The 13,064-nt window shown below is 35.3% G+C and overlaps 1 protein-coding gene across 1 annotated transcript; it reads right to left on the bottom strand.

Annotated features, from left to right (window-relative positions):
- Nucleotides 1-1,070: 1,070 nt before the first annotated feature.
- LOC103706382 (eyes absent homolog) lies at nt 1,071-11,447 on the bottom strand. The gene is made up of 6 exons (XM_008790457.4): nt 11,276-11,447; nt 9,982-10,355; nt 9,302-9,469; nt 6,607-6,700; nt 5,425-5,619; nt 1,071-2,143 (listed from the first exon to the last, which is right to left on the bottom strand). Exons 2-6 carry the CDS (start codon nt 10,237-10,239, stop codon nt 1,878-1,880), a joined length of 981 nt encoding a protein of 326 aa, XP_008788679.1. The 5' UTR covers nt 10,240-10,355; nt 11,276-11,447; the 3' UTR covers nt 1,071-1,877.
- Between the last annotated feature and the right edge of the window lie 1,617 nt (nt 11,448-13,064).

Raw genomic sequence — 13,064 nt, 5'->3', positions numbered from 1 at the left:
TGTTTTCATTTTTTCCATAAATTAAACAGTAAATATTTCTAATATTAGTTATCTCATTAGAGAGTGATTAACTTATCATGCCACCTGCCTTACAAAGTTCTTCAATAATTTTCAAGAACCGCATCAAGTGAAGTGCAGTATCTGCCTTCCAAAAGTAGGAAGCAGATACCAGACGGTGTAAGCGGTAGGCCAAATACATCTTTCAAAACCTTTTTGAGAAAAAAATGACCATGTTCTCAAGCAGTGAGGGATCCATCTAGTTCAGACTCCATATTCCGAGCTTTTCTTAATGAAAAGGAAGGGGAGGGACACCTTGTGAGCTTTTTATCAACCCAAACTTTGTAGCTGTCCTTGTCATCTTTTCTAGGAGATAGCTTTTCTCCGAAGAGATCTACATCAACCTGATCCTTCCTAGGTTTTGGACATCAAAACCAAGTTCTTAAATCCTCCTCAAAGGAGAGCTAGGAGAGCTAGTCCTTTACCAACAATGGCAGGTCAATTCTCCAATTCGCTGAAAGATCTAGGTTTCTCATGCAAGACTGGTTGAGAAAGTTTTTTTTTTTTCAATTAAAAAAAAGCTGGCCCAGAAGTTGGTATCACAGCCATTTGATATCACTCATCCCGTGACCACAACAATAAGGAAAACAAATATCAAGTTGAAAGCCTCACTACCTGCATGGTGAGTATATCGACTCCATAAGCATAGTAACAAAATTTGAACCTTTGAGAATGATTCAGCAAGGGACAAATACTCACAATCCAGAAGAAAAAAAATGCAGAGCGTTCCAAAAGTTTAAGAAGAATTTACCTAATAGAGAAACATAACAAAATTGTCAGTAGTGATATATTTTAAATATTTTTCTGATGTATGGACAAGTACATATGAGGCAAACAATAATAACTCCATCAAAACTACAAACGGGCAGCAGATAGCATCGTTAATTTGCAAGCCATGAGTATTCCCTAAACTTAGGAATAGCATGTCAATAAATCATAAAAATCATATTAACTCAATAATCTTGTTTAATTCAATTACACGAGAATCACTCAGCCATAATAAAAAGATCACAAATAATCCAAGTATCCAACAAACTTTCAATTATTAGAATATTGTTACTGTCGTAAACAAAGGATCACTGGCTGGATCAGTCATTAAATGACCATTGTCAAGTACAGCAAATTAAAACTACTAAACATTTGACTGTACAATCAAAACCATTTGCCAAGCAAAGCAAACATTTTGAGCACCGATTGATCCCAAACCTGCCTTTCTTACACTGGAAAGTTAACCAGCTCAAAAGATGATATCTGTGGTGAAGCAAATATGCAACTAGACTGAAAAACCATCTTGCGTAATTCAGGAGTTAAACAAAAGGATGCCTGATCAGATGCTCATCTTTTGCACAAAGCGGTATCATTTCCGGTTCATGGACACCTTTTAATAGGGGCAGAAGCCTGAGACGCACACACCATCCACAAGTGACAACATAATTCGCTTGCTTGTATAAGACTTGTCCATCCCCTTCCCTAAACATATACAATACATAGAGAAAGAAGATAAAGGCGCCAGTTTACAAAGAGGTAGAGTTGTTGGCCCCATAATTATTCTTGCTGCTACAAATATAGGCAGGAAAAGCTAAAAAAAGATATTACAGATCAACAATCAAAATGACATGAAATAGCAATTAACGACCACCAACAGTGAAGATTAACAGACAAGATCCGGACCCCAGAATGCCCTATTTCCCCATGTATGGAGCATTAAAGCTTTCGAAGAGATTCTGCTTGAAGAGTGAAAAAGTGGAAGTAAATTGGCTGGTGCCCAAGTTACTGATAGAAGAAGCACAGATGCAACTAATATGACAGCTTACTAGCTGTCACTCGTCATCATTTTCAGCTTCAACATGTGGTGGTCCATATATCACATCAATATAACTGTGAACCATACTCCTAGTTAGACCTGGAAATCTATGAGGACCATTAGGTCGGAAATCTATTTTAATGAATGGCCACCTCATTATCTGTGCAGCTTCACATTCTTCTAACCCATCTCCAATCACACAGAACCGGACATTTGGGCCATCAAAACGCTCCTTGATCCACGAGAAGCACTGGAGTTTGCCCACTTCCCATGAGCTGTAAACTGAAAAAAGGAACTGTACATTATTCAAGCACAAGGAACCACAGGAAATCTTTACAATGTTTTGACTCTGGAGCGTATCTCCAACATTTACTCTCAAATATCAACATGACCATTTAATCTAATGATGACCAAAATAATAAGACAATTTACATGAACTAACAATTTTACACTACTTGAATATCAAAATGGAAGCTAAAACTAGGTGTTGTGGTAGAAAGAGGTTATAAATCTGTAGGATATGGTCTGGCATGTCCTACATTATGTGATAATTTTAATATTTACCAGATTTATTTGATACCCTAAAGATATCTGACTCATCATTCAAAAGGTTTGGGAACTTATTTGTTATTAGAGAATTTGCAACTGCATTATCTACTTGGACAGAGTCACTTTCACGGATCAAGGAATTCAAGTGGGTCTTTGTTCATATAAAAGGGGCAGAATATTATATAACTGCTCCAAATGCAGCACCTGTAAATACGATTACCTTTTCTGAGTCGAGAAAATTTACTATATAAATATGGATCTCATGCTAAAAATTGCATAAAGGTACAAGCTCAACAATGAGAAAATATCACAACTTTAGTCGGAATTGATGAATCAGAAACCTCATCATTCTTAAACACAGGCACATGACTCTTACTCTAAAAGTAATCTTGTCACATGCAGACCAATGTTCACATGCATTAGGAGGCAGTTCATTTGAAAAACTCAGAATATAAAAGGCATGCCAACAGATTGGGGACCCCTTATAGTAAATACATCTATCACATAAAGTTTAAACCCATCTCTGCGTACAGACTGTAGTGTCCCCATAAATTCTAACTGTGTAAGATAGCTTCTCTCCCATCTAGAGGAAATTACAAAGTCGTAATTATGACAGGGAAGAAAAATCTATTCATCTGTAATAAGCTATAGGCCCTTAAAATTTATAATTGTAAGAAAAAGGGGAGGTAAGAATATTGAGGAAATCACCTCAAGAATTCAACATGCACCTAAATAGGCCATAATATTCAACCCTGATGAGCGCGAAGTCAAATTTAGGCCACTGATAGATCAAGTAATCTGTAGTTCTATTGGATCCAGACCAATGTAATGGAGGTTTACAAACACTTCTGCAATGTGTAAGACCCTATGACCCACTCCTCCAAAAACAGGACATCCCAAGAGAGAGAGAGAGAGATGGCAACAGCTGCAGATGCAAGTTCATATGCCTTGGAGACCAAAATGGCAAACCTGTACAGAAACTCAGGGTACGCTCTAATACAAAAATAATGATATCCTGTAACCTTTTTTTCTGAATATTACAAGATAAGATCCTAGATAACTTTATGTTTGATAGAAATTTTGTAATAATCCCCCAAATCATTAAATAGAAATTTTCTACTTTGAGCAGAGATTATTAAATTCATCAATTATGCCTCTCTATCATCTCCCAACATTCCATTTCTTAACTTTGTCCCTTTAACAATCAAACATCTACTACAAATATCAAGTTTCAAACTCTAAAGTTCAAATTAAGACAGAGGATAAGATTTAAGATATTAGCATTTAAGTGTACAAGCACGGACTCAATTGCAAAATGATCATCTTTCAAAAGGAGCCCAATTAAAACATTCCATGTGCATCCAGAAACTAGATAAGAGTCATTCCAAGCAAGTGTTTCATGTTACTTAAAAAAGTACTTGCAACTTTTAAAACAGAAAAGTGTTTGCCAGAAAAAAATAAGTACTTGGCAACAATATCTGAAAAGTGCTACAAGAAGAAAAGTCAAAAAAAGTGCTTTAAGGAGAAGCTAGAAAACCTAGCTTCCGGCATCTCCTTTTATGAGAACTTTTTAAGACGTAGAAGTAACACCAAGCACATCCTAAACGACAATATGGAGTCAATAACTGAAGGAAGCAAAACTGAACTGTATTAATGCATATTGCAACATGTTTTTTGTATCTTAAGCTATCAGTAAGGGATAAATGACGGCCAAGACATGCAGGATTATTTGTACCAGTGAAGCCACAGCCCTGTATACATGATACAATAAGCAGGTAGACTTCAGACTATTTCCAAATGAAAGTTTCTTATATTGAGAATTCCTCTGGGCGAGTATAAGATGGGAAAACTAAGGTTTCATCATTCACATAAGAAAACTTTATAGATTCGGTACAAGGAAGATTTTAGCTATATCACTCTATCATATTTATATAATTGTACCAGAAAAAGTCGATTTTAACTGTGAGATTACTGGAAATTTCACATTCAAATAAAAAAAAATCATCATCAAGACAATACGGCTCTATTAAGTTGCTGAGGAAGTCGGAAAAAAAAAAAGGAAACGAAAGAGGGGATCTTCTTTTCCAATGGTTCACAATCAACAGGAAAATCAAAGGAATCTTTTCACTCATCTGTATGCAATTATGAGAGAAGAAAGGCAAGTGGATTAGGTTAACTTCATATCAAGGCACTTACCTACTCTATTTTGCAATTTTCTTAGTGCGGCCAAAAAAAATATCACTCATTTATTATTTTCCCTCAATTAGATTGCTTTACCTTTCTTTCAGTTCTAACAAACTAAACAAAGCTTAAACCCTTTATAAATTTCACATAAAAGTTCATACTTTAGTTGGATGTGGTGTCACAGCAGCACAAACTCAAGTTGGATTCAGAGGCATATGCAAGTGTCTGAAAAATCTGATTCGGCAAGAAAAGGAAACTACATGTAAAGACATCATTGAAAAAGAAAAAAATATGGAGATCATTATAATGTACTTGATATTATTAATACTATAAAATTGAAAATTAGAAGCATTATAGTGTCTCAAGAAAAATTGCTGTAGTGCTTCTTTCTTGTTAAGCATTAGCTTATTGGTCATTGATTTTTTTATTCACATAATGTCACTCTTGGTTGCTTAAACCTTCAGATGACTTGTAACTTCTTTGTTGTGCACATCAAAACGTATATGATTTAATTAATTTTAAATAAGTATTCACAGTGTATTTCAAACATCCAACTCCACCAATCTTTAAAATCTATGATAGAAGAATTAAAGAGCTTTCTAAAATGTCCGACATGTATGTGACTTGGCAATACATCGGGATACAGACTCTTTAAAATGAATGCGAGAGTTGAGGTAACATTGGTTGTATTTGCTTAACAGGTGAATGATACAAAAAAAAAAAAAAAAAAACAAGAAATCATAATAAAATTTGTCTAGAAAAAAACATAGAATCAGAAAATGCATGAAATGCAATAAGTCAAAAGATTACTAGCTGGGGGGAACACTGACCATTATCATGTGAGATCACATCATCCAACCGGTAGAGCAAACACTTGACAAGACTGGGAATCAATGATCCTGAAGTAACTAAGACATTAATGTTTTGGCATTTTGTATCAACGGATCCAGATGCTATTTCAGACGATACAAGCTCAGAAGCCAAGATCCTGTTTCTGCCCAAGGTTTGCTCTAAAAGAGCATGTCCTGTATAAAAAAGGCTAAGACTTTAGAATTGAACCACCAAATGGACAACAAATAATGAAGGCTTAAGTAGAGCATCAACTCAACACAGTATCTTTTCGCAATCAAATTACACCCACTAACTGCAGTTTCACTAGTTAGATACAAACAAAGTTTGCAGTCTATCGACATTCTTATGCTTCGAAAATTGCAGTTTATGAACTCGTCTCAGGGATATGGTCAATTTGTTCTCAAGTGGGCAGTAACACAACATTGTTTGCCCCTTCTATTAAAAAATCAAGTTTCTCACATTTAAATGTCAAATAGAACAAAAATCCTTATACTAAAGCTGATATCAGGGAAAAAGAAGTTAACATTATACAATTTTCAAAATGTAATTCTTTAAAAGCATATAAGCCCATATATTTGTCACCTAACATGATAATATTTGTTTCACTTAGAATTGAACATAATGGTGATGAGAAATATTTTGGTCATTTGATTCTTAAAGTATAGAGATGTTTATCCCTTAATCTTCATGTTAACATTAATGATTGGATAAGAGTTAGCAGTAAATGTTTCTCAGACCAATTCTTTTTTTTTCTGATTACATCCAATATTTATTGCACATTTCTTATACAGAAAGTCTTGTAACAAAACATCATTTATGATTTATAAACAGTTGTAACAAGGAACGCATGCAAAAGATTGCATAGTAACAGTGTAAAAGAAGTCAAATTTTATCAAATAAGAAACTCTAATTATTCTATAAATCAAGGGATATAGGTAATAAATCAAATTCTCCCTGTAATTTTTTTTATTGGTATGCATCTTTTGAATTCAATTTCCAATCTCTAACATAAGTTCCAGATGGTAAATTTTGAAAAGCATATGTGCGAACATACACATTTGCAAGTCAAAATAAATGATAATGTTTAACTGCCGAAGACTAAAACTCAGATATATATCACCAACAACATTAAATAAGATGTTTTACTCATAAAAGCATACCTGAAGAAAGCCATCCATCTGTATAACTATCAGTCAAATTGTATAGATCATTCCAGAGTCTAATCATTTCTTGGTCAAGAACCTTCTGCAAACCCTGCAGTAACCAAGAAACATGGATCAACATCATTACTTGGAAGATCTACTAATAAGTTAGGGGCAAAAGAAAATTATTTCTATAATGCAAAACCAGTAAGTAAGAAGCAAGTACCTAAATTTTTATTCATCAAGAGATCAAATGACATTAAAGCCTGCCGTTTGTGCACATTATATGTCCTTTTTAGAAAATATATATATTAAATGACATTGGAAGGTAAACTATGTCTTCAGCACTTCAAGATCACAGTTTAGTTTATGAATTTCACATATATTATCACAATGCCATATTCTTACTCCTTAAAAAATTAAAGTAACCGCTTTCACAATATGAAACCAATATTTCAATTTTAAGGGAGCTTGCAAATAGCTTATAAAAGGTGACCAAACATAGAATGTGTTAATCACTTTTGGCTTCATGGAACCAACAAATATCTAACATTATGGTTTCAATGGACTTCTATGTTGTGTATTACTTTAAAAGTCAGTCAGCCACAATACTTTCTGCGTTACGATAAGCACAGAGACTTCATGCATTATGATCTAAGCATTAGAGTACCCTGTATCATGTTTTTACCAGTCAAGGACCAGCAGTGCATATACCACAGTACACCATATCAACCATCAGCAAACACTGGCACAGATTGATACGCAACATTATCAAAAAAAAAAAAAAAAAATACAACAAAGGCATGCCAAGATATACCAGTGGATTTATCCCTTTTGGATCCAAAATAATTCTCATCTCTTTTTAGGGGAAGTAGAATTGTTTTAAATCTTAAAACATAGAGCAAATATTTGATGCAGCAGCTTAAGTATAGACAATGTTATTGTTGATGAAAACAACCTAAACATCTGTCACTTTATTTAAAAATAAAAGATAATCTAGTCCAAAAACTTAATAAAAGACCAAAAAACTCAGTTAAAATTGAAATTTATTAATGCTACATAATTTTTTTATTTTTACTGAAAAAGTATATAAAAACAATCTTTTTATTTGAAAAGTATAACCTCTAGAGGAGTTATGGAACAAGCCCGTACATATACACGCTGATTTATATCATTATGTATTGCTTGATATAGGCCAGTATAGACCGATATGGGCCAAGCAACATGCATCTACATATCATGCCAAATTTCCAATGGCCTTATGAAATGTTGAGTGCATCATATGACATGGTACAATATAGACCTGCACTTATCTATGTTATGATTTCATATAATATCTCATGCCATATCCTGTACAGAGTATTCATTTTTATATGATAAACAGGGTGCTGCTCAATAGAAGTCCTTGTAGGGATTTAAGGCAAAAATATGCTTTATGTGGGCACCAAACTTGAACCAGTATTACCACTCAGGCAACTCATGAATATTGCTTCTTTATGTTGTTACCAAATGCCAGAAATATGAAGGAATGCTTCTTTTCTAAGAGCTGAAATTGCATCTTAAAGAGGACTTATAAAGAATGGCCAAGACCAACTTGGATGGAATGGAAAAGGCAGTTGATAGTTTAAAGACAGCATCCATGTATGATAACCCATGGCAAAGGTATGCTTAATGTAACACAATCAAAATTTGCTGGTAAGGACTTGTTTATGCGAAGTATCTGATTAATAATACTTGACAGCCGGTTCAGGTTATGTGCAAATCCGACAACAAAGGAGAAAAAACTATCCATAAGGAAGAATTAGCCATCTATGTATGATTGGCTTTATGGATCATGGAATTTTTTCCTATGAGCTCTTAACTGAACCAGACGGAAGTAACATGAAGGTAACAAAGGAGTTTCTATTCCTAGAAATATGGCAATTGGGAGTAACCAAGGGTGAATAGAGATATGTAAAACTAAGTATAAATAACTGGGTTACAGCTGAACATCCATGTTGATATCTGAAGATATCCGTCATGGCAGATCACATGGCCATGTAAACCAATTTCACACAAGCATTAGCATCTAAGACTTCAGGAAATCCAAATAAGAAATGCATGATTTACTGCTTTGACGATATATTGTTGCTATATGAAGATGTCTGTATATCTTGGATGCTGATGACTGGTAAGCAATCCTAGCAGTCAATGAAGGTAATGGAAAAGAATGCATTTGATATTGCGTCAAATATAGTATGAAAATGCCAGATGTGTTAACTAACATACTTGGTAGAGGTAGACAAAGGCTCATATATGAGTAGCAGATTTATACATTATTAAACAAGAAAACTGGAATGCTAACGCAGTGGAAGCAGAAGACGAGAGTCCAGGATATGATGATACTCTTAGCATAGAAAAAGGTTAACCACTGAAAATATGCACAATAAGCAAGCATCTAGGAGTAGGGTTAGAAGATAGGCATGCTAGGATAGAAGTCAAAGTACTCTAAGAGTGCTAAAAGTTATTTTGAAATGTTTTTTCTTCTTCTTCTTCATTAACAATTACCCACATATCAGTAAGATTGACACAGGAGGCATGGTAGTAAAACAAAAATTAACCATACAAAGAGACATTACAGTTAAAGAAATCACTGGAACCAACTGTGCTAGTTAAGACGCATAACTTACAAATCCAAAACCGACATGTAAGAAAAATCAATTTCGATCAACACCTGCGCATACTTCTGTGCAATAGAACGATGTCGATATGCAAGTTTCCTTTTGTTGGAATCATCATAAGGAGCACCAAAACCATCATTGTTGAAATCATAATTTGACAGGTCTCTTCCATCATCACATTCATTTAAAGCATTAAGAAAAGGCTCGTTGAAGTTCTCAATCTGTGCATCAAGTGCAAAAATAAATCAAAATCAGTAACTAGGAGAAACATATTATATGCATAAGTACTATAAATCCTCATTTCCAAGTCATGCTCTACATGAATGGCCCGCTAGCCTTGTCCACCAGTGGCCTAATATGTGGTCCATGACTAGCAATTCAAAGTCATGCAGAAGGCTAAAGTTTGTTGTGTCCAGGTAGTTTAGAGAATTCAAATATGCACCAGTTTTAGCTTAAAATTAGCTATGTAGACCTCAGAAAGTTATACATCTTTGGTCACTAGACCAGTTGATGAATGTATGGTCTTGCATGATCATATCAGAATACTTAAGCTTAAGATATACCAAGGAAGTTCTTAGTGTAACTAATTATGATTTTTAAGGTCGCTATCGCAAGGCCCCAACAGGCTATGATTCACCCCACAGAAACCTTTATGAAAAAGCCAGCAACAAATGTATAGGAACACCAAAAGAAAGCAGAAGGAATTTCAAAGCAGCTCAAGTTATGAACTAACCTCTTCATAAAAGAAATATTCATCACAAACTTGAAGAATGTGGTTCTCCCAACGCTTCCCAATCTCGACCCCTTTTCTCGTGTCCTTTAAACCATTAAAAACCCCAGCGTATGTCCCATCCAATAAAGATTTCAACAATATAAGTGTCTCATCCATGTCCCATATGTACACATTCATTGGACATTCTTTCACGGCTTTTTTAGAAACTTCAGTGTTTTGGCATGAAACTGCAGGAGATTTTTCCACTAAATCATCCATTTAACAAATAAATGTCTCTGTTATAAACTCATGCACTGTAACAGTCCACCAGAGAAGATCTTCCACCAGATGAACAACGGTAGAACAAACAGGACAGATGAATACAAAGAATTACCCTGGAAAAACAAAGAACAGTCCTATAAAATATCAGCAAAAGAGAATTTGAAGGTAACCTACTTATTATATCTGACAACTTCTAAACTTTGCCCGATATAGAACATATTTGAACATTGCAAAATTTCTTGATACAATGAGACTCAATAGCAAGTGACAGATACAACAATACAATGTGACTCAATAGCAAGTGACAGATGCAACAATACAATGAGAATCGATAGCAAGTGGCAAGTGCAACAAGAGATCTTCACCTTTGAGTGCAATCCAAGATTGTGTGCCAAAAAAAAATCACTAAGCATCTAGAATCTAAGTGACAACCAGGTGTTGAATAAAGACAGTTAAACTAGAAAAAACAATTTGTTGCATGCTTTGAGGGTTTGATTTGAAGAAAAACAGAAAAGAAACAACAATAGTTTTGCTTGCTTGTATGCTATCCTAGATTTCTGAAGTGTATTTCTTTCTGACCTTTATCGTTAACAACCATGGATTGCTAATATCTATCGCCCTCCACTTCTCAAATTAGTTGTTCACATGGAAATGCTTCAGCCATCTGGGAGTTTAATTAACACATTTTGGAAACTGAATTAGGGATAGAAATTGACACATTTTCGAAGTCTATAAGCCCACTGGTTTAAAGGTCAAACAAATTGCAATCGAAAACAAAACCTCGCACAACTCGAGTACATTATGAGTATCCACTGGAGGAAAAAGCAATCAATAACAGTGAAATAAAATGAAATTCTTGAAAAAATCGTTTTGTATCTTTTGTTCGTGATTTAATCGCAAGAAAACAAACCCTAGGCAAAGATCCATGGCCCGATCTAATAATAGGGCAATTAGAACCGATCGAGCTCTATACAGAGGTAAATCTAAAAGGTTTTATAAAGGGAATCGGCAATGGGACATTCGAATTGCGTACCTTTCTCGTGGGAGTTTTCCCTTTCTGAGATCGATCGATGTCTGAACTAGAAGGGATTTTTCCTTTTCTTTCTGTTCTCGAGAAATTTCTCTGCTGCTTTTATAGGCCATTAGCCGGAAGCCGAAACCCTTCTCCAAGGCGTGGCCGCGGAGGTCGAATGGTGGGTTTGGAACCGGGCCTGTCCGGGTTGGATTCTTGTGGTCCATGCCTCTTTTAAAATTATTTTGTACATGGCCGGGTCTAGGCCTAAAAGTTTTCCAGGCTCCTACCACAACCTACCTAGGCCCAATCTAAGCCCGTGATGGTGCCCAATCAGGCTAGCCCGAATTCGAGCCCAATAGCTGAAGAGAAGGAAAGAGTGGGCGGGGGAGTACGAAGTACTCCTAGGGAGCCAAATGTCACAAGCTTAAGGGGGCCAAGTGTCAGCGAGATTAAAAAGGGCATAAAGAGCACTTCTAAGTTGCCATGTATACGTGAAATGAAATGTGGGCGTAACACGTGTCCTCTATTTTGGTTGCATTGCATGCCTACTTTGCATAGTATTGGATGTTCTGTGGCAAAGCTATCTGCAATGTACGCATATTGACGTGGATGGTTACACGGCTGCAAGGTTTACCAACTTTAGTCGTTCGCAATAATACGAATGGCAGATTTTTACTCTCTCTCCACCATATGAACTGGTGGTGTGTGGTCGTCAATCTCTACCACATTTGGAGGAATTTGCTTTTCATTGTATGCAGTTTGTATTCGAAGAAAAATAATTGTATTATCAAATAGAGAAAAGTTTGAAATTAAGTCCAAGAGGGTGTCTAGAATGGGATCTCGCCATTTCGGTTTAGGTCGAAGAGAGAAAGCCAAGGAGAGGTAGAGAAAAGGAAATAGATTTCTACAACGAGATTTTACTTCCGATTTTGGTCGAGGGGGGATCGACAAAGGATATTGCCGGTATGCTGTAGATTGGAGAGGGGAACTAGGAGTTTGGGAAGGAAAAAAAAAAGAAGAGGAAAGAGTCGGATCCAAGTTAAAGAGGAAAGAGTCCGATTTAATGCCAATGAAGGAGAGGAACTGTTGTAGATGGTTGCATAAAACTTAATCCAATGCCCATGAAACTGGTTGCATAAAAAAATATATGCAGCCATGTACCCGCATAAAAATCTTATCTTCTTGGTGAAACCATCTGCACTCTATTTTTTATGCCTCTAACATAGTTAAAAAATTTATGTTATGTATTTTTTAAAAAATCATGAATCTATTTTATATGATCATCTTCCAGATATGCGAGATTTTTTTTTCCTCTTTGTTGTACTACAAAGTATAAAAAATTGAATCACAATAGGCTGGTTTATATCAGAATTCCGGTGTTGGCCCTTCTTCATCTCACCCTTCGGAAGAAGTTATCGTTACAACCTCCAAAAAGCGTTTCCATACCGAGCTTTTTCGAGAGAATGCTCCTTCAAAATCACCCTTGCATTCACCAAGATAATATATTTTCATTGTTTAACCTTCTACAATGAAGATAATTATATACAACCTTTCAGCGCAGCATGCCTCCTTTGCTAGTATATCATTTATGTCATGTAATAATTGTTTAAAGAACTTGCAATTACATGCAATATTTATATATTATAAAGGCTAATATAACATCTACTGGCATTATTTCAATAATATCTACCATTTGGGAATGTGGTTTCCTAGATACATGAGATGTTATATTACAACTATCAGTTGTCATACGAGCCAAGAATTAACCTTAATCTTCAATACTTTAATAAGAAAATGGAGGTTGTTT

Source organism: Phoenix dactylifera, chromosome 17 (genome assembly GCF_009389715.1).
Source record: "Phoenix dactylifera cultivar Barhee BC4 chromosome 17, palm_55x_up_171113_PBpolish2nd_filt_p, whole genome shotgun sequence".
Lineage (NCBI taxonomy): Eukaryota > Viridiplantae > Streptophyta > Magnoliopsida > Arecales > Arecaceae > Phoenix > Phoenix dactylifera.
This window is presented reverse-complemented; position numbering and strand designations above follow the sequence as displayed.